Source organism: Phaenicophaeus curvirostris, chromosome Z (genome assembly GCF_032191515.1).
Source record: "Phaenicophaeus curvirostris isolate KB17595 chromosome Z, BPBGC_Pcur_1.0, whole genome shotgun sequence".
Classification (NCBI taxonomy): Eukaryota; Metazoa; Chordata; class Aves; order Cuculiformes; family Cuculidae; genus Phaenicophaeus; species Phaenicophaeus curvirostris.
The window spans coordinates 59,887,998-59,910,603 of record NC_091431.1 but is presented as its reverse complement, the minus strand read 5'-3'; the positions used below and the strand labels follow the sequence as shown (position 1 = coordinate 59,910,603).

At 38.0% G+C, this 22,606-nt stretch overlaps 1 protein-coding gene across 1 annotated transcript in view; it reads right to left on the bottom strand.

Annotated features, from left to right (window-relative positions):
- The window catches only part of HCN1 (hyperpolarization activated cyclic nucleotide gated potassium channel 1), a 202,319-nt gene that overhangs the window by 17,001 nt on the left and 162,712 nt on the right, over positions 1–22,606 (bottom strand). The window contains exon 6 of the mRNA XM_069879907.1: positions 7,006–7,246. Within this exon, the coding sequence (XP_069736008.1) occupies positions 7,006–7,246 (241 nt within the window). The remainder of the gene's footprint in view (positions 1–7,005; positions 7,247–22,606) is intronic.

The window sequence follows — 22,606 nt, the reverse complement described above, 5'->3', positions numbered from 1 at the left end:
GTTTTTAAAAAATCACATTAATTCCTGTTCAACTAATCTAGAAGCTCATAAAAAAAATATTTTTAAGTAATGTGAGTTGTAGCTAGTCTACAAATTGATTTCTTGAATGACTCCAAGTGTCATGAGACCATTGGGATTTTCAGTGGTAGAAAGAAACAGAATAAACAATGGGGAGGGAACACATCACAATTTGGGTACTGTGAATTACGGCACGCTTACCTACCAGAACTAGGAAATTCCCTCTAACTGCAAACACAGTGAAACCTCCATAAGGCCCCTGGAGCAAATTCATAAAAATATACCTACACTTCCTACTCACTCTGTTTGGATTCTCCTAGCAATATCAGCATTCTTTCAGCTCTAACACACTATCTGTTAAGAACAGAAAAGAGGGTCATAATTTCCCAGAACATACGTTTGGTTTGCTGAATGAAGGAAAGCCTGTGTAAACACAGGTGGGGAAACAGATGGAGAAAGGAAAAAATAGCAGGGACCCAAGTCCTATCTCATGTCCTTTGAGGTTGAGAGGAATTTTGCCAGTGACTATGGCAAGAGCAGGATGATACCACAGTGAACAATCGGTCTTCTGTCCTCCAGCTAGAAAGCAAATGAATTAATAGCAGAATCCTGAATATGTTCCCAGAAATCCTCCTTTTAAGTTATTCTGAGCCTTACTGGTTGGGTAGTGTCAGCCCCACTCTGACACACTGGTTAAGCACAAAGGCAGTTCAGCATGTATTTAGCTGGATGAGAACTGCATGCCCAGAGTATTTCCTCTGAATCTACAGAGCTGGCAGCTGGAGGGGAACAGGACCTCACTAAACCACTCCTGCTCATCAATGTGCTCTGCAGTAGCTCTGGGACAGATTTAACCTTTACGTTTGTGGGGGTAACAACCTGAAGAGAGATATAAATTGGCAAAACACTGCTTTTATCCCTTGTTTCCCAAGAAGGAGCTTGCAGTCTGTTGCAGAGCATGTGTGAACATCAGCAGGCTGGGGCTGGGGCTAGGGATACAGAGAAAAGTGGAGGGTCACAGGGTATCAGGGAGCAAAAAGTCCTTCCAGAATGGAAGGAGAACTTGCAGAGTCAGATTTTATTGTGATGACTAAAGAAGCCCTGAAAACTGCATGTGGAATCAATTGAACAAGAAGAAGAAAATTGTTGGAAAGGAGTTCTCTTACTACAATTAAGTTCTCTTTACTTACACTCCCACATGTTTTCTTCTTATTAATCACAGAATCATAGAATGGATTGGGTTGGATGAGATCTGGAAGATCATCTAGTTCCAATCCCTTTGCCGTGGGCAAGGATACCTTCCACTAGACCAGTTTGCTCAAAGCCCCATCTAGTCTGGCCTTGAATATTTCCAGGGATGGGGCATCCACAACTTCTCTGGGTAACCTCTTCCTATGCCTCATCACCTTCTTACTGAATAATTTTTTTCTTTATATTATACCTAACGTAAATCTACCCTCTTTCAGTTTAAAGCCATTACCCCTTTTCCTATTTCTACATGCTGTCATAAGAAGTCCCACTCCAGCTTTCTTGTAGGCTCCCTTTAGGTACTGGAAGGATGCTATAAGGTCTCCCCAGAACCTTCTCTTCTCCAGGTTGAAGAGCCTCTATTCTCTCAGTTCATTCTCATAGCAGAGGTGCTCCAGCCCTCTGATCATCTTTGTGGCCCTCCTCTGGACCTGCTCCAACAGGTCCATGTCATTTTTATGTTGAGCGGGGCAGCAGAACTGAATGAAGTACTCCAGATGAGGTCTCACAAGAGTGGAGGAGAGGCAGAGAACCACTTCTCTTGACCTGCTCATCACAATTCTTTTGATGTAGCCCAGGATACAGTTGGATCTCTGGGCTGCAAGTGCACATTCCTGGTTCATGTTGAGCTTCTCATTGACCCACACCCTCAAGTCCTTCTCTCAGCAGCTACTCTGAATCCATTTTGAATCTTCAACATATACAATATTACTACTGAGTGATTCAGATATCATTTACTTCAGTAAAAATCAGAATTGCCTCATAGCAGCAATATTACATGAGTTTATACCAATGTATATTGGTATAATGTAAATTACATTAGTGTTAGGCTCATTAGATATATTGCTATTTCTGTTCTGTAAAGCCTCAGTAAATGATGAAGTATGCTTCTCTGTAAGCAAAAGGCTTATATTCTTGTGTTCTTACTGATTTTAAATGTCTAGTGTAGAAGAAATACATAATATGCTCAGTAATTCCTCCTGTCACAAGAAGCCTTTGAGCAATCTCTAACACAGCTGGTACTCAGAGGAAGAAGTTCAGTAGGATTGAAATCTGGAAACTTCCTCCCTAGTACTTATTACTGAGACTACAACATCCTCAAAAAACAATTGCTTACATTTTTTACCTGCTTCCTGATTCTTTTTCTTTGTCTGAAAACAGGTGAATTGAAGTGCATATCTCAAGCTTACAATTCAGCTTAGCTGCAGAAATGCGTGCAGTTGCGCTTCCCTACTTGCTATTCAGAAAGGGTAGGTGTGAGAACCACTCCACCCTTGTCCAGCTTCTGGTTGTTTTAGTTTTGTTCAAACATGCTCTTGCCCCTTCCATTTTTCTTACTTGTTCCATTAAGCTCATGCCCACTTCACTCCTCTGCACTCACAGTTCCAGTGTCATATTTCTTTGCACCACTCACAGTCCAGTTCCTACCCACACAGTCCTCTCTTTTGCTCACCTCCACCTTGCTCCCCACACTCTCTCAACATTCCCTATGGTTTTGTGTTATGTATTAATATAGCCCTGACTATCCTCATTCTCCTGACCTTCTTAATTCATATTTTATTCTTCTTGTAATCCCTACAGAAGCAGCTTGAAGGACAGGTTATAATTTTCACTGAGCAATCTTACTTTCCCTTTAATGAAAACTGTGTCAGTCTCAGTGGCAGAAGTTCTATTCTCTTTTATTTGTAAGGAGAAAAGACACATTTACAGCTTTGCTGAAAGTAGCAGCAATCCTGTTTTTAATAGTAAGGTAGTGGAAACCATTCTAGAAAATCGGGAAAAAGTGAAGGAAGACATTAAAAACTCCACAAAGGGAATCCATTAGGAAATACGAATACTGTTGTATTTCCTCAAAAATAACAAGACACGGTCCTGAAGAATCTCATGAAAGCAGCTATAGAGTATTTAAATCTTGGAATTCTCCACTGGTAACTGTGGCTTACATGATTTCAGTAATGTAAAAAATATTTTAAAATATTTCACTATGTGCAACATAGTGAAAATCAGCTTTATGTATTGTTCCTTGCCAAATTCCTGTTGCTTCTACAAAAACTTATACAATCACACCACCTGAGGACAGGAATACTAAGTTAAAGTGATAGAAAGTAACCATTCTCTTTAAATGCCAGCAAAAGGCAAAGAAAAATGGATTGTTCTGAATCTTTAGAAAACAATCTTTCCACTGATTCATGTTTTATCCATTATGTTCAAGACATAATTTATGGCACTTTCTTTAAATCATTTTGTCTGTGGTCATCACTGATAGGTTTGAAACAACACAAAGAAACAAAAACCATACCTTTTCCTGAACATACTTATCATCTATTTTGTAACTCAAATATTTGTGGGACATTGCTTGTTATCTGTTCACTGCAGATCTGAGCTTGTCAGTATTTCTCACATACTTGCTATATATTTTGTGTACTCTGTTGAAGGAGGAGTGGAGGTGAGGGTAGAGAGGAACCGAGCCTAGGTAAAAGGATACTTCCAGAAATTACTTTCAAATTCATACTTTGAGTAGAAATGTAGGATGATAATATCCTTCAATTAGCAGTCTGAAAACAAACTTGTTGGGACAAAAATTAGTATTGTACATACTGCTGGGTTAAGTAAAGCTCCTGCACATAAATTTCAAAAGATTTATCAATACATGTGAAGGTTAACCACAGGAATACCAGTGGAAAAAACACAAGATCTATGTGGCTATTTTCCAGTACTTCTTCCCTCCAAAAAGGAGAAACCAGTGAACACAAATGAGGAAAGCGGCAGATAGTAATCAAGCCCAGATCTATGGTGGTCTTTCTAGAGTCACCACTCTGTACTTCCCTCAAAAATCATCATAGAATGTAAAGCACATTCTTTTTGGGAAGAATTTCCAAAAACTGGAAGATATAGGAAGTTTCACGTGAGACACTTATCACCCAGACCTATAGGGAAGCCTCTTTTTGAATTAAGAATAAAGATCAGGCAAGGGAATTCAAATGTTCAAGAGCATCTCAGTCTTCAAACTCTTTAATCTCCAGCTAATTCCTCTGTTTATTACTGCAGCTCTTGATTTTCCAGACACTTACTCTCATATCAGTCTTCATTCAAACCCCTCCCAAATACTGGTGATGCTGCTTTGCTTCTTCTTAAATTTTGGCTTTCACACTAACCTCCAGCTTTCCAGTAACTCTAAAGTGTCAGAAGCTTTCTTTCAATACAATGCTGTCAATACCCAGACATTTTAAATACTGTAAATTTGATAAACATTTACCAAATATGAGATGGGATGCTGGTGAAACCCTCCATGAGTTCTGGAGGTGAGCCTGACTCCCCAGGGACTCTTCTAGAACCTTCCCAGAGAGAGGGCTCCTGGGAAACCCACATTTCTGGGACATACCTGACATGCAACAGTCAGTGTCCCTGAGCTGGGACTGGGAAATTCCAATTAATCAGACATTATAAAATTGAACTTGGATCCATTTGGGTGAGGCATATCCCTCCCACCTGTATCTCCTTCCCTTGCTTGTGAGAGCACAAGCGTTCATACTGATTTATTGAGTCACACCTGGAAGCTACACAGCTGAAACTGAAGATACAAGCTACAGCTTCTTAAACAGTATCTCAGCCTCAGATTTTGCATGTCTTTACTAGGCAAAACAAAAAGAGTTATTTGTCTTAGGATTTGAACACAGGCTTATTCTTCCAGCTTGTTCCACTGGGTGATAGTTCTTGTGTCTGATGCGGTCAGTAAGCTTCATTCAGACCCTGATACACATTTTAGGGGAAAGGTATCTTTTCTAGAGAGAAGAAAATATTAGATTTTTTTTTCCTGCTTTGACAATCCAAACCTATTCACAGTTAACAGAAGCGTAGCTTGTTTTCTCCCTTTTCAGGTGCTGTCAGATAGGTCTTTCTTCTCCAGGGTCTGAAATACCCTTCTGAGAATCCACGACCCTATATATTTTGTTAAAACAAATCTGAATCATGTCATTTTGGATCATGTCATTAGGGCACCTCCTTTCTCAGGTTTTCTCTCCCTTTGCTCCTGCCCTTTCTCTCCTTTCTTCCCCTCTCTGGGCTACATCGTGCAGCAGCTATGATTTCCCATTCGGCCCCGCAGCTCTCAGGCTTTAGATGCATTTACCTCCATTTCTGCACCCCTTGTCTTATCTCAGCTGCAGTTTGGACAAGCAAAACTGCTTTGGTATGCAGTGTAACAAGTTCTTGCGGTGTCTGCATATTGTAAATAACTTATTTTTTTTGTCTGAATTCCTGTGAAGAAGGGTAGCAGATGAACATGATGAGCTAAACAGTCATTTGCACTGCAACAACAGGCTGACAGTTATGTAAAATACTTTCATGTGCAATCTCTTCTGATCCTCTACTGGTTCAGAGGAGTATTATGGTCAGATTCAGCACACAGGCTCTTGCAAACTCATTTTCACAAACTGGGGCACTGCTAAGCATAGAAGAGCAAGACCAAGGTTGCTCCATTTCTTCATCCTCAGCATTTACCTTTTCTTTCTTGTTAATCTCCTGTCTTCAGCATCTACAGTTTAAGCCTGTGGGATAAGCACACGACCTCTTTACCAAAGTGCTTCTGCAAATACTGGTACAAATCACCTTGCAGAGGCTACTGCAGAGCAACAAGGCCTGCTGGCCAGATCAGTAGGAGTTGCATTAGCCTATTATTCTAAAATGGGATTAGTTAAGTAACTCTATAGCCCAATTCAAATACTGAGGCGAATTCACTTTTCTAAGCTTCCCACTTCTTTACACAAGCTAAATGACACTGTTTAGGCTTTCAATTGAACATTTTCTGTAAAGCTTTTAACTCAGTTCTGGGGTGATTGATGGGATTCAAAAGAAAATTAATACAATGACCAACTAACGGTAACCATCATGGGCAGCAGTGGTACACATAAATGTTCAATGAGCTTCTGGAAACTAGCCTTGTATCTACTCTCAGCAGTAGACGTCTTCTATAGCACAAAAACAATTTACAGTCAAAAGAAGCAACATTTTCATTCTGATCAATTATTTATGAAAAAAAGAGTTTGCTTTCATCCAAATACATATTATCAGGTGGCTTCATCTAAATAAAACCCTATTTTTCATTAGAATACTAGATGAATTTATTTTGGATTAAAATCATGTCTAGTTTTTATTAATATACCTCTGTTAGCGAGCTATTTAGTTAGAGAGCAAGTCCAGTTTCTCCTAGTATGTACTGAAAGGATAAACATTACTGTGTGCTAGAATTGAATGAAAAAGCACTAATAGCAGCTTGAAATATTCATGAATACCAAAATATCGTATATAATAATGGTCTTTTATCCACTGCCTCTTTTGTAATTCTTAGAGTGATTTTTACCTTTTAGAAGTATTTTCAATTTATGACTCAAAAACTCCATCCCTTTTCAAAGATGAATTGTTTATTTTTACCTTCAAATAGCCATAAAATTACTATGCAAATTATTAGAATTTTATTTATATATTGTCTGATAAATACTGCTCTTAATTCAAAATAACTTCAAAGTTCAGGAAGGTCATTCTTCATCCTCAATAGCCATCCCCACAACAGTAAGAAGACTATGTCTTATTAAGAAATAATTTGCACACTCTTCACTGCAGTTGGAATTGTCTAGGCAAAAGACACTCAGCAGATTTATCCTGATGTCTCTATGTGTCTGGTAACTGAACATGTTTTGTTCTACTGCATTCACTCCAATGTTATCTTTTTCTCCTACTCACCTCCAAAGTAAGAGCCATCTGTCAGCTTCAGCTCCTTGTTGGATTTGGTGATGACACCCGCAACACCATGCTGAATGAAATACATCTTTTTACCCACAGCCCCTTCTCGGATAATATAATCTCCAGGCTGGAACACCTCAAATCGGAGTTTGCTTAGCATGGCAGTCACAAAATTTGGGTCTGCATTAGCAAAAAGAGGCATTGTAGCAACCAGCTTCCGACAGTTGAAGTTGACAATCTCCTAAAGAGGAAGGAAACATGATGAGAATAATATTCAGAAAATAGATACACTGTGATGGACACTGCTTTCTGCTTTCTTTGCAAAGAAGTTCCTCATGCTCACATTGGACTTTTCTGTCTTTCTTTATGTATTTATTTTTTTAATCTTCATTATATTGTCATCTGTTTCAAGTGGAATGACTGAAACAACAGAGCAGTCAGATGTGTACTTCTGAGGTGAAACGTTGTCTTCTTCAGGTGTTTTTTCATGTTATTTATTATGCCCCTCAGATTTTATGGAGGAAAAATATGCAAGATAAAAATCAAATAGAAATTATACTGCCTGACAACAAGATTAGCTGCTGCAATAACTGTATTAAGTGATAAAGTTATGCAAGCCCTGTGTTTTTAAATATTGCACCAGTAACATCTTTCTGATCAGAACAAATCCAGTGATAATATAAATGTACATTACAGTTAGCTGCAGGGCTAGCAGAAATCAACAGCAAGATTTCCTTCCCAGGACTTAATTTATTTTATAAATACAGAGGCATACATTCCTGCCATTCAAAGAAATGCATACACAGTAGGCCCTTATATGCAGAAAGCACTGCTATTTTCCTAAGACTCCTACAGGCCTTAAGGGCATCTCCCACTAAGAATCTTTATATTTAGAGAGCCAAATATGAGCACATCTATGTGAAAGTATTAGTACCAAAAGCTATATGTGTCCTACTTGCTTTAAATTTAAAAATGAACGATTTCTGAAAGAGTTTCGAGCTCATTCTTGCAGACCTTGCTTTGTCTTAGGAAAATTAACATGTGCAGTTGTCATACAGATTTAATAGTGTATTGAAGAGCTGAGACTAATCAGCATTACACATGGAGAGTGTTTCAGCCAGGCAATATCTACTGAGTTAGCAACCAAAACATGAAAGGAAGAGCATACATTACCATCTGTATATAAATGCGTAAAGAAAAAATAAAAGAAATACAGAATCAGTAGTTACCTAACTGTTTGGAAAACTGAATTTCATTGTCAGTGGAGAATCCATAACATTTCTTACACTAAACCAAGGATTTCTGATTGATGTAAAGGAGACATCCCGTGATCTCAACCTATTGACTGAGGCCCATTGCCCTGGTTTGGCAATGGGCCCTTTGACTCATGAGGCCCTTGCGTTTCCCCAGGGCTCAGTGCTGGGTCCAGCCCTGTTCAATGTCTTTATCAATGACCTGGATGAAGGCATCGAGTGCACCCTTAGCAAGTTTGCGGATGACACTAAGCTAGGTGGAAGCGTGGATCTGCTGGAGGGTAGAGAGGCTCTGCAAAGGGATCTGAACAGGCTGGACTGCTGGGCTGAGTCCAATGGCATGAGGTTTAACAAGGGCAAAAGCAGGGTCCTGCACTTGGGGCACAACAACCCTGTACAGTGCTACAGATTAGGAGAAGAGTGGCTAGAAAGCTGCCTGGAGGAAAAAGACCTGGGATTGTTGACTGACAGCGACTGAACATGAGCCAGCAGTGTGCCCAGGTGGCCAAGAAGGCCAATGGCATCTTGGCTTGTATCAGAAACGGCGTGGCCAGCAGGTCCAGGGAGGTTATTCTCCCTCTGTACTCGGCACTAGTGAGACTGCACTTCAAATCCTGTGTTCAGTTCTGGGCCCCTCACCACAAGAAGGATGTTGAGGCTCTGGAGAGAGTCCAGAGAAGAGCAGGGAAGCCGGTGAAGGGGCTGGAGAACAAGTCTTATGCGGAGCGGCTGAGAGAGCTGGGGTTGTTTAGCGTAGAGAAGGCTGAGGGGAGACCTCATCGCTCTCTACAACTACCTGAAAGGAGGTTGTAGAGAGGAGGGAGCTGGCTTCTTCTCCCAAGTGACAGGGGACAGGATGAGAAGGAATGGCCTTAAGCTCTGCCAGGGGAGGTTCAGGTTGGACATTAGAAAAAAAGTTTCACAGAAAGGGTCATTGGGCACTGGTAGAGGCTGCCCAGGCTGGTGGTTGAGTCACCAATCCTGGAGGTATTTAAAAAACGTGTGGATAAGGTGCTGAGGGGTATGGTTTAGTGGTTAATAGAAATGGTTGGACTTGATGATCCTGGTGGTCTTTTCCAACCTAGTTTTTCTGTGATTCTGTGATTCTGTGCTGGAAGTTGCATTTTCAACATCCCATGCATCTGCTGTCTCTTACTTATATATCATACATTCCATGTGATCAGCAATTTGAGCATCAAGGTCAGATATTCTTGTCCACAGATCAGAGAAATTGCTTTCTTCTGCTCCCACCCTCATTGTCCTGCTTCCACATATAATGGGGAAGTTCAGCTAATCCACAGTACAAACAACACCATAATGTGTGCTTCAAATCAGTTCCCCTGCATATGGGAATCTCTCTTTGAAGGGAGCCATTTGCTAGTGAGGGAAGTAAGAGACATGGGCATGACCGACTACCTTTTTCAAAGAAATTACATCCTTCCAAAATAAATCCAGTGGAATTTGGAAAAAAATGCGAGGCAAAATAACTCACCAGGCACCTGGGAAGCAGAAAAGCTGTTATCTGCAGCAATGTCTTATTTTCCATTGAAAAAATGGAAGTCAGCAAAGGTATTTCCTTGTGCTACTCCTAGGAGAGATTTATGATATCTTCTGGGAATCCCATAAGAAAGTATGATCATACAGTGGTAAAGTGGAAACAGAAGTGTCTCTAAGCAGAAATAACCCATTTCTTAATGAGGTAAAAGGATTCTCTTTAATCCTATTCTCAATAGCATCACGGCTCTATGCTTAGATAAACACTATTAAACCTTTTCCCCCCTTCCTCTGTTTTTCCTCTGGAATGAGCCAAGGAAATACAAAAAAATATGTAATTTTATATAATCATAATTTAATGCAGTTTAATTCCAGAATTACTGGATTGAAGATAGAGTGAATGAAGGGAAAGATGCTATAACTCCTACTTATAGAAAGGAAGAACAGTCTGACTGACTCCACCCTGTGCAGGCAAAGACATGGAGGCTACTGACTCGACACTATAAGACAATACTCTGGATATACACGACATCAGAATCAGTGTTTTAAAAAATCCCACTAAATAATCTTGCTTGTAAAAACACATGGAAAAATTGATGCAAGATGTGTGCTGTTTGCCTGAACCAAAAAATTATCTCAACCAACAGCACTGTAAGGTGTGAGCTACCAGATAGGTGTCACTGGTGTTCAAGGCCTGATGAGTTGATAAAAGGAGTAATCCCAGGCTACACCTTCAAGTGTATTCTGTATGAGGGAATAAATATTAAAAGCAGATCCCAGCTGAACATCTTTCCAAAGGATAAGGAAAGTCTGCTCTCCTCCTTGTCTAAAAACTCCATTTCTCAGTAAAGATTTAGACACTACCTCCATCCCAAGGGAAACTTATTCTTTGCTCCTACTGCTCCAAGTATCATGGCATCATGCAAGGAGTCCTAGACTACATCTTCAGCTCATTATGAGACTGCTCTGCTGTAGTCCTGGCAGATACTGAAAAGCTGACTAGAACTATTACATTTGTTGCCTTGCTTAGAGGCTTTCCAGTAGATATACTTCTTGTTTTCTGCTTCTGAACGTGAATATCTTGTCTTGCAAGCCCAGGAGGCAGAGAAAGGAGATTACTAAAGAAAGCAAAAATTGTCTGGAAATCATATAGAAGCTGGAGGGGAAGCACAGACAAATCTGGGAAAGTGGAAAGTTCAACTCTAGTCACAATCAGGAAGAAAGAGTAAACTAGACATAGGGGGAGCACTAGACATAGGGGGAGCAGTATTAAAAAAAGAAAGAGTAGGAGGAAAATAAAAAGAAGAGACACAATGACGTAGAAGAAAGGGGAAAAAAAGAATGCTGGAAGGCTGACTTTCGAAACAGTTCATTAAATTGAAATTCCTGAAAAAGTGAGTGTATGGGAGCACAAAAACTGAAGAAAAGATGTCCCTAGTGAAAGTTGAGAAGTGGGGCATATGAAGTAAACAAAAGGGCAGTTGGAAAAAATGAGACGTGAACAACAATTTATCTTCACAGGAACACAGGAGAGCATGTAGACAGAAGGAAAAATGCAGACCTGTAGAACTCCTTTGCACAGAGCCAGCCCAGGCCAACCAGAAAGGAATTAATCTCATCTTGGGAAACAAAACACACCTTTGTCACAGGGATTTCACCCTTGAAAACTCACGTCCTCTTACGTCTCCATCTTCTGCCTACTTTTCTCTCTTGATACATAATCTATATCTGTATATATTCCTATATATACATCTTAGCTACTCACTCTGAGTTGCCTAACGAAGGTACCAAGATAGCTATAAAAACCACCCTGCTGTGGTAATTTCAGCTGTTATATCCTAGTAACAAATTCATTTTGTTTCTGTGAAACTTCATGCTAAAGCACAAACTTTCCTTACTTAAGATGCTGGAAGGTGGAAAATTGCTGAGGGAGAATGAAATGTGTCTTTTTTAAGTGCTTTGTTTTTCTTTAAAGTGATCTTTTATTTAAATATGAGATCATTCAGAGCAAGTAAAATGCATTTCCCTGAGACTTAATCACAGCCAGTGCTGCAATTTCATATTCTTGTGTATTACTTTAAATATAATCTTGGGAAGAAAGAAGCATTAAAGATTATGAACGTGGTTTATGTATTTAAGAAAGCACTAGGAGAAATAGTTCTGTGTTTTAAAAGAAAGGTAACAAAAGAAAAAACTACCAATTAAAAGTTGACATTTTGTGCAGAGAAAAGTCTTTCATTCATGTTTTCTTTGAGTTAATTCTTTAGAGCCAAACTGGAACCAGATTACACATCGTTATGATTATTATGATTAAGATGATGATGATGTATTAATTAAATGAAATAATAATGATTTTGTCTCACCTCAACATGAAGAAAATACCAAATGAAGCCCAAGGAAAGGTTTAGGAATGTATTACATAAAAAAAGGTGGTTAAAAGGCAAGGGTTGTTCAGACCCACATGGAGCATGTCTTAATCTAGTTCAAGTCTTGATCTTTTAACCAAGAACTAGGTTGGAGGTGCAATGGTGTCTTTATAAGGGATTGTTAGGTTAATTACACTGGTCCCTGTTCCTTTATAGCGTACTGGTTTTACCTTGGCTTTCCTAGCTATTTTTTTGCAATCTCATGTTAAAACATCAAATACTACCATTTTGCATGGGTTTAGTATTTCTTGACAACTGCTCCATTGCATCTCAAGTTGTCACATTTACAGAGGCAGATGCAAGGCTGTCCTAGCTGTAACCAGGGCACAGGGGTGGCTGGCTTCTCTGATGGCATCCGCAAGTGTTTTAAGGACATTTTCTTCAGGAGATTTTTAGATAGAGATAGTGCTTTTAGTTAGACTGACTAGAAAAAAGTGTTGCTAGCAAAAAGCAAAAGTCTTAAAGATCTGCTTTGCTGAAAGATTCTTTGTTTTTTTAACTAATGCAATGGAACTAATGAAAGATACTACTTCCATCTACAAGCTATGTCCTTCTTATGCCTACACCATCTATGCATGTTTATATCAAAACATAGCTTAGTTTCATTAGGCCATTTCTACACACTACTGTAAAAGCACACCTTTAATAACGCATGTTTCTCTGAGAGACCCTCCTTTACACCCTGCTTTCAAGGGATAAGAAACTATATCAGTTTTAACTTCCTGGCCACTGAAAGGAAGAAATCACTTTATTGAGAAAGCTATTTTTTTCTCTAAGAAATAACTCAATTAAGAAAAATTACTGAGCAAGTGATTAACACAGAAATACAGGCAAACTCATGCTATTTAGGGATTTTGGGGCTGTATAAGCACGTTACATATATTTAAACAGGGTTTTATGGAGTTATATTCTGTATGTGTTCACGATTTCCTGTAATTTTTTAACCCACTGGTCAATTATAGTCAATTTTGGCAGAAAAGAGTCATCTCACTGATATTAAGTTCTCTAGGTTTTATGACAGCAGGCAATCAGGAGGACTAGGATTAGTACCCCACTGAGGGAATGACTATATTGTTAGCTCAAAACTTGCTAAATGCCAGAAAATCTACATGTGGCAATGAGTTGCAATATTCTTCATTTCTGGTACACCTGAAATTTTGCAGATTGCTCCAGACACATTCTGTGTAATCATCTGTGCAGAGTGTATGACTTAAAAAATATTTTTTCAGAGGCTTTCATATAAGTAGTAATGGCTACATACATTTTTCTCTTTGAACTGGATTTCCATGAACATTACATTAATTTGAATTATTTTAACACAGAGACTCTGCTTAACTTGTGCTTACAAATAGGGTTACTCCAGGATACCATAATTTATATCTAGAGCTGCACTGAGAAACACAATTCTTTTTTCTTCAGGAATATGATATTGCCATTCTGTTAACATAGCAGGATATTGTGTGTATGTTTTAGAAACCTCACTATCTAGCCCCTTCGGCTATTTATATTAAAGCTCAATAATCCTCTGATCTGAGGTAACCTACATGTTTGACCTGCAGACAAAGCAGCACAAAGTCTGAAAAAACTCTGATCTCTTGCTCAAAGACAGTCCATGTGATCTCAGTTGCCTTGAAACCCAGTGGCTAGTCTGTTTATTTGCATTTTCAATGCTCTCAGGTTTCTAAGACCTCCAGCATAACTGCACCCACGTTGCTCGTCTGCAGAAAATTTTCCAGCCAGTTATGAGATGAGCTTAGGCAGGCAAAAAGAAAGCAGAAATAAATACGCATTCTAGCCAAAAGATGAATGACATCTTCTGCTTGGATTCTACCAGGACTGAGTTGAAGTAGGTTGTTTCCTCGTCTGCTTTTTTTTCCTGTGTAGCTCTGTTCACCTCAGAGTTGACCAATTATTTTTTTGTGGCTTCATTGATTAAATGTTAGCCTTCTGCATGCTTTTCTATCATTCCCGACTTGATTAGAATTTTCTATTCAACTCCTTATATGCATTTTTAATGCTTTAGAATTATTGTTGAATTAAATCCAAATGCAGATAGGATAATCCCTTTGAGTATATATGGTTCAACCAAACCATATTGTCAGTCTGATGAAGGATATCCACCTTTTTCCCAGCATGTTAAATGATTTAATGGAGCTTAATGGACAGCAGTTTTGTGCATCTTATACATCTCTTCTCTGGATCTGCCATTATATTTAGGAAAAAAGAGCACAAGAAAGAAGGAAAGAAAGAAAAAAAGGCACTATCTATCCAGCATTTCACTTACTCAAGTGTCCATCAATTACTTAACTGGGCTATTTTTAAAAGGAGTTAAGCTTTCATCTTTTTCAATGCTTAGAAATGTTCTTCAGTTTGGCATCCAGCAGGAAAGTGGATGAGATGCATCAACATGAGAATAGCAATACAGGCAATGTTTTAAGCCTGAGTGGTCCTGATAATAATAAGTATCTAAAGTTTGGGCTGGTTGTCCAACCTCTACTTTTTGCAGGTTTTTGCCTTCTGAGCTGCACTGCTGAGGAAATTTCCTCAATGCTCTTAGTAAAAAAAATGCCAACAGTTCATTAAAGGAGGTAATATGGAATTAGTGCTGTGTGATACAATTGTTGTAGAGACTGCTCCCTTTTCTTAACTGAACATATAAATTGCAATTTGCAAATGAGTTTAACAATGACTGTTACAGTTTTCTGCCCCTGAGTAACCAAATATATTCATTCCCATTCCTGTATGTGTATGTCTGTGTGTTGTACTCACTAATACTGTACTACTTATTAAAGAATATATTGGGCAGAGAACACTTAAGACTGAAATCTTGGTTTAGTAAGACATTTTAAATATTGAAGTTTTCCCATTATGCCAATCAGTCTACAAATTAAAAAAAATTTTGTCAAGTTTTGTCTGAAAGGCGAATCATATAAGTTTACAAAATCCTTTTGGTATCCATCTTATTGGTACTCGTGTCAGAAACTTGCATTAGTAACTGGAAGAGTGGTATGAATAGGTTGTGCTTGTTGTATAAATGAATGAAGCACTCCTGATGTTTTTTTTTCCTAAAACTGTGGCTAAGAACAGGAGAAAGTCAATTTTGCTAATGATTAAATAACTTTTCCTAGTCTGCTTGCTCACAGGTTAGTATTTGCTGCAGCACTGCTTTTCCAGCGCCTTTGGAGCTTCCAGTCACATCCTCTACCTGTTAATCTGATGATTCTCAAAACCATATTCATTCTTGTACTTTTGTACTGAAACTCCAGAGATACCAATTGCTAACACCAATAAATCTGTGCTTGACCTTGTATGTGATCTGTGTGGCAGTTACTAATTTTTTCTACTGTACCTTACTCTTCTTCCCTCCACCCTCCCCCCCCAACCAAAAAAGCTTAAATGTTACTTAGAGCTTTTCTGAATGAAGAATACTTTTTATATTCATCAAAATCAATGTGACTTTGCTTGACTTCCAGGAAAAAAAAAAGGGTTTGTTTTAGAATAGTGTGGAAAGAGTGCTGCTGTTCTCAGGACAGTTCTTTGTTGTAAGGCAGAGTAGCTGTGCATGAGAGAAAGAAAAAGAGGAAGAGACAGTGGAATTTCACAAGGGCAGCTTGAGTTACACTTACATTCACGTGACTTACTAGGTAAAATATATTGGTACAGGTGATTTCTTGTGTAAAACAGGTCAGTCAGAATGCAGAACGGCATGGGATACCTGACCAATATAGTTTCTCTCACTAAAGAAAAGGGAAGGCCATTAAGACAACATCTTGTAGATGAAAACAGGGAGGAAAAAGTCTGTGTTTGAAACAAGGTAGGGGTTGACTGGGGATAAAACAAAGTACTGAAGCAAAGAACTAGCATGCAGGGGGAAAAAAATCAACATACCCTAGGAGGAAAAAAAGCTATAGCTTGCATATAATTTTTTGTGTTGACTTATTTCAGATTTGCACTTGTTTGATCAAGACCAGAAACTGAACCTAGGAATGCTTCCATGGAGAGTTTGTTATGAATTCTGTGACAGGTAAGAAATTGCTTTTGCCATCTCATCCACCCCTCTCTGCCCCTTCCTCTCACCTCCAGTTCCCTATGTACTGCAAACCAAATGGCCAAAACAGCTGAGTCAGCAAGGATGTACTCATGCTCTCATGAGAATGAGTTTTATCTATGCTGTATGTGTACGGTTTAGCTGAAAGAGTAACAACAACAAACAGGAAAACAGTTATTTAAAAATCAGTGGTGATTTGTTTACTGAGTTATTTTAAAGCTTTCCAAGAGCTCTGGATCAGAAATACTGTTATCTTGTTAATTGCTAGGTTAACACTTACTTCTTCTTATGAATTAAAAGCCCATTGGTTCAAAGCCTCTCTCTATATAACTATTAAGTGGCTTAAATTAAATCTTACTGATTATACTGGATAAATCCCAGTTAGCTGAGCTTGAAATATTCACACTGAAATTATGTTTAGCGTTTTTAAGTACATTTCTGTCTGAATATAATTTGATTTCTGACTATTCAACGAAAGCCTACTCTATATTACAATATGGGAGGAACAGCCAAGGCCTAACATTATCTAACACACGAAATCTAAACATTGGTACATTATGCATAATCTGCTTCTAAAAGCAGTGAAAAACAGCATTTGTAAGCAATAAGAAGATTTATTTGGATTTCTTAGACAAACGTGTGACAGAACCCTGAGTGTCTGTGTGTGTACGTGCTAGAATATTTACAATATCAGATGTACACTTCTATATATAACAGAAGGATATAAAAAGAAAGATAAGGAGAATGCACAATCCCTTTCTAATTCTGAATCAGCCTTCGTCACTGCTTTGCTCTGTGAACAGGGCCAAGCTAATTATAAGATGATTTGAATTTGCCTTCTAAAGGGAACTACTGAAAAGAGTGCTGGAGTGGGATCAGGCACAAGGGCTCAGTGATGTTATGTTGTGAGTAGCAACTTGTGATACAAGTGTAAGGAGCTCATGACCCATATTCAAACCACTGCACCAGAGTGCAAGCAAGCAGAAAAATACTGAAAGTAGTGATTCTAGAGCCCACTTTTACACTGAAGCAGGAGGATGATGCTCAGTTGTAAGAGTGAGACACGGAGAGCTGGCTCCAGAAGAAATATCATCAGATGGTAAAAATGAAGACGAAGTCTCTAGGAATAACTTTAGTACAGTGACAGCCAGATAGCCCTGAAGATAAAATTTACTTGAGAGTGCCACTTTGGCTAATATTGGTAGCTGCAGGGGAAAGAAATGCATAAACGGTACACGAGGTGTAAAGAGTGGAAGAAATTCTTATGCGTGCACGTGGGCATGGTGACAGCAAGAACAGCTTCAATAGCAGATCATGTGGCAGAAAGACAAGGCGAACTGGCAGGAGTAAACTAGTCAATGTGGATTAGTAATAACAGCTAGAGTAAAAGAAATGCATCAGACTCTATCTATCTGGTAGGCAGACACAGTTAATAATGGCATGGTATCAGAGCAACAGAGAGTCACAACACAGCTAGGAGCCAGAATGTGATTAAGACTTGATCAAGGATGCATGGGACATCTTCAGCATCTGTACATCCTGAAAACTTTTATCTAGGGAATGTGGAGAGGAAGTAGTTATGTAAATAAGAAACAAGAAACCAAGGAAGATACCTATAGCTTTCTGTCATCTACATTTATTAATCAATGCAATCATTAAGGCCATAAGTATTTGCGCTTGTGCTTTCTTTCCAGGACTAAACATGCGCTCCAAGCAAGGGTGCATGATGACAGCAGGGCACTCAGAAACTGCCATTAGCACCTGTGCAAGCCACCTGGCAGTCTCAGGAAGCAGCTGCATAGGAAATGCCAAGTTCTTTACATCAGTTAAATATTCTTTTTCAGAAAAATTTTAGTTCATCTATTTTCACAATGTTTCAAATTTATTTAACCATTAAAAGCATTTAAGTATAATTAAATTACTCACTTAAATTAAATATAGGAAGATTATTTCCGTAAGAAATATGTTCTTATAATTTATTCAGAAAGATTTTCAAATTTTCCAAAGACTGTATCTTAATCTCTAATTTTATGAATAAATTTATCTGTATGGACTTTAAATCATATGAAAGTCATTTTAAGGTAATATATTATGAACATAGACTGGTGGTACAGGAAATGTGTGTTGAGATATATTGTAACAGTGAGAAACATAAAACCCATACTGGCACTAAGGCAATGTATGTACTCAGTACTACACAAAGATATCAACAGAGTATTATACAGTATTTTTCTTGCTCATCCATCTTGGACATGTGTTTGTATGTATGCCTGTGAAGGTTTGCGTATGTGTAAATATATACACATGTATATTTTATCCCATGTATATATTTATATTTGTACATGGATATATCTATATGTGCACAAATGTACATATTTCTACATTTAATGTAAAAAAATAATCTAAGTTTACCTAATTAATGTGGTCCATTGGAACTGCACTTCAAATCAGTTTTAGTCAAATACGTAGAGGTTAACGTAACTCATGTAAGAGTGTGTGCTTGTATAACTGAAGTTATAATCTTCAAGTAGAAAGGTGAAAGGAAACAAGTTTCTGCTTTCAGTCCCAGTTACGTTCTTTGGAAATGAAACGTCCTGATGTTCTATATTCTGCAAGGACACATGATCTGTATCTATTTTCAGCAAACATCATCTCACATGGTAGCCTAAAAATAGGCCAGCCATGAACTTTAAATAATGGCTTGGGAAGGGTACTAGCCTCTTTCGCAAACTCTAAGTTTGTCCATGGTTCTAAGTATCAATATTATGAAGAATATATCTAGTCTTAGAGAACGACAAAGCAAGCTACATAGACCTCTGTTTTGCTCCTACACAGATGTTATTACCTCTTAATTCCTTTCAAGTTCTGTTATATATTAGGCTGTCCACACATAATATTGACAACATTTCTCTTCCTCTCAGTAGTAAATCTATTTTGTGTCATCTGCTAAAAAAGCATGAACTATTTAATTTCCAGCCCCCACTGATGGGAGACTTGATGAAATGTCATTGATTATGGGAACTCGTATTTTCATAAATACACAAGTGTTTATACCAGTTGTGGCAATGAGTGGCACAGTGAGTAGCTAAAGTTTTGTTTTGGAGTCTGTGGATGTTTGTATTAGCCATTGTCTTCCTCAAATAATCTGTTCCACAGCATAATGCTCTCACCAGGTATATTTTTCAAATAATTCTCAGAAGTTCTACTCCTTTCTTGCATTTTTAATAGACATCGACCCATCTTTGCTTACCAATTTTCAATCTATTACAAGAAAAAACTCCTCACTATGAAATAAACTTTTAGTTAAAACACGTGATATTCATCAGATCACAGAAACAAATATTAGTCTTCAGTTGTTTAGTTAAGCCTGTCAATCCAGGCTAAAATGAAAACTGAATTACAAAGTATGTTTGGGGTTTTTTTTGTAAATGTATATAACCACACTGGCATTTATTTCATCTACAAAACAATTCAGCCTTCTAGCAAGGCACCATTCATTGCTTCAAATTTACTGTAGTGATCAGAGCACACAAACAAGCAACGATCTCAGAAAACCTGCAATTATATGTGCCTTAGGGCAACTTCTTCACATCCACTCAACCAACCAGAGAGTTTTTGCTTTTCATAAATGAGGAAAAATAAAAATTGATTTATTCAGAAGAAAATTAACAAATGCAGACTCCACAGAACAATCTAGGGCATTAAAAACCTATTGGGAAATTCCTTGCCAGTCAGTATTCCTACCAAGGCTGGTTTAGAATTCAGTGCTACCACTGAGCAGGACTGTGTGAAGATAGCATGAAAGAGACAGAGGTGAAAGATAAAAAAAATTACCTTGAATTCAGCTCAGGAGCTACTGGGAAGTCTGTACCTGTACTCACAATGTCAGACTCTACACTTTGCACTACCTTTTCACTCCACTCATCTCTAACAATCTTGCACCACAGTAGTTTAGTCCCAAGGAGAGGAAGACTCTTCTTAATCACTAAAAATAGCAGACACTGTGTTCCTTCAGACACCTGTCTTTAAATTAAACCAGTGTAATTAAACAACTTGTGCACCTATATCTGTGCTAAATTTCATTATCTGTCCATTTACAAGTAATTTCAAAATCTTATTTTGCAATTCCTATTTCCATTTAATCTGTTAAATACTCTTCATCAAAAGAGATTACACTTTCAAAACATTATTTTGCAACTGAGCAGAGACCTCTGATTCTCACGTTCCAAGACTTTACTAAAAACTTACTATTTCACCTTTGGCTTACCTAAATGAAAAATTTTTGGAGAAAAAATTGCAAATATTTGCTTATTGTATTTGCTACCTAACAGCAACTGTACAAAACTACAGACTGTAATGAGCTTTGTACAGGTTTCCATATAATGTATTTTGTTCAGGTGGCAGTAGGAAAAAAGCAAAGCAATGACGTAGCATTATCACGATGTGAAAAGTTAAAATTGTATATCTCCCACAGCTTTAACAAGATTCACCTTCTTAAATCACTAGTATACCAACTGGAAATTGAGTTCATAAATGTGCATGCAGAACAGTGTGTTCTGTTGTTTTTGTTCATCTTGTCTTTGCCTTTGAGATTGCATATTTTTAAAAAGCAACTCCAAATTTATGCATGGGAAATTCTGTGCACACTTCAGTATGCTGTTACTACCATAATCATAATGTGCAACTGAGTGCATAAAAATAGGCACATGCGTTTGCTTCTGCATCAGGCAGTTCACAGCATATTTATCTCCTCTTGCTGGTGGTGAGTCACAGTGGTAATCTTTTTATTTGTGGTGACTTTCATGGACATTGACATGTTTAAAGGGTACCCATTCAACACAGAAACTTTCGTATTACAAGTCTCCCAAAGCACTTCTACCAATTATAAACAAATACAGTTCAAAATACTTTAGCCTGCTTCTGTATCCGAAATGTAAATCCCACAGTAAAAATTGAAGGCAAAGATGTTCCTTCTCATCACCTCCAAAGATGAGACTTAAAGGAAAGGGATGTGGGTACATCCATTCCATGATTCCTTGTATTGCCTCCACCACATTTTTTACTGGAATCAGGGTTGAATCCTGTCTTCCCTCTTTCTCCTTCCTATGGTCCTTTTACGCAAGTAAAATGACTTGTTTACTGCAGAAGTCCATTAAGGGAAAATGTAGAACCCTGGCAAATACCAGATTGCTTTCCTGAAGCCAGATCCTACACCCCCTAATCTTGAATTAAAACAGACTTTGTAGTTTTTAATCCTGCATGAAGAATTTTCATGTATTCATTTTTCATTTATCTTCAATTATTCTCTAAAGGATTCAAAGGAACATGTGCTAACTTCTGCAGTTCTAATGTAATAGACTCATAGATACAACTCAGGGATTAGCATAAAAGACAATTTTATTTCAGCTAAATAAATCAAAATTTTCCAAATCCTGCTAAAGAGAACACTAGCCAAACCAAAGCATGCATGGGATTAAAGAATGTGTTTACCTAAGGAGAATTAAATCAGGAGTCATCTGAAGTTCTTTGTTAGTATATTTGTCCTCAGAATCAGCAATGCCATCTATAATTGCAATACCATATTCAGACCTAACAGGAATGAACATGCTGTGGTAAGCATTGCCTAATATGTAGTAACCTTTCCTGGCTTTCAGCAGAAACTGCATGAATGGAAAAAAGAAAAAAAAAAGTGCTTGTCTCTTTCCATCTACAGCTCCTTGGTATCAACTAGCTGAACAATCCCTCATACCATTAAAAACTGAGATATGACAGACACTTGGAAGCATGATCTTGGACTGAAGGAGGCAATGTTGTGAAATTCTCTGCTGGACAACACTCCTGTTGCATTAGCTGCTGTTCTCTAAATGAACGAGACCTATTATCCACCAAAACCATTCTGATTCTGCTCTTCAGATGCCTGACTGGCAGTTCAAACAGGAGCAGTCACAGACTGGACTTACTCTTCTATAATGGGATTTGACATATCTCACAGAATTTAGTTTTCATTTGGTACTTTTCTCAAAAAACTTACCTTTCTATGAAAGACAATTATTGCACTAAGATTTGGAGATTTGTTTCAGAATAGTACATTTGAAGTGCTCATGAAGGAACTGTCACGTCTAAAATATTAATAAACAATTATGACAAAGGAATCTCGTAGGTGCACTAACAAGACTGTTAAAAATCGTAGCTACTGAGAATTGCTGGTGTATTATTATCTGTATTATTAGAAGCAGTTAGATCTTGGATTTGCCAAAACATGTGTCAGCTCAGGATGAACATGCTAACAAAGCATGCCAAACACAGAAGGGACTGTGATCAAAGTTTCTTGAATAGAATCAACAGCAATGAAAGTGGATGGCAATTCAAAAGCTGGCTCA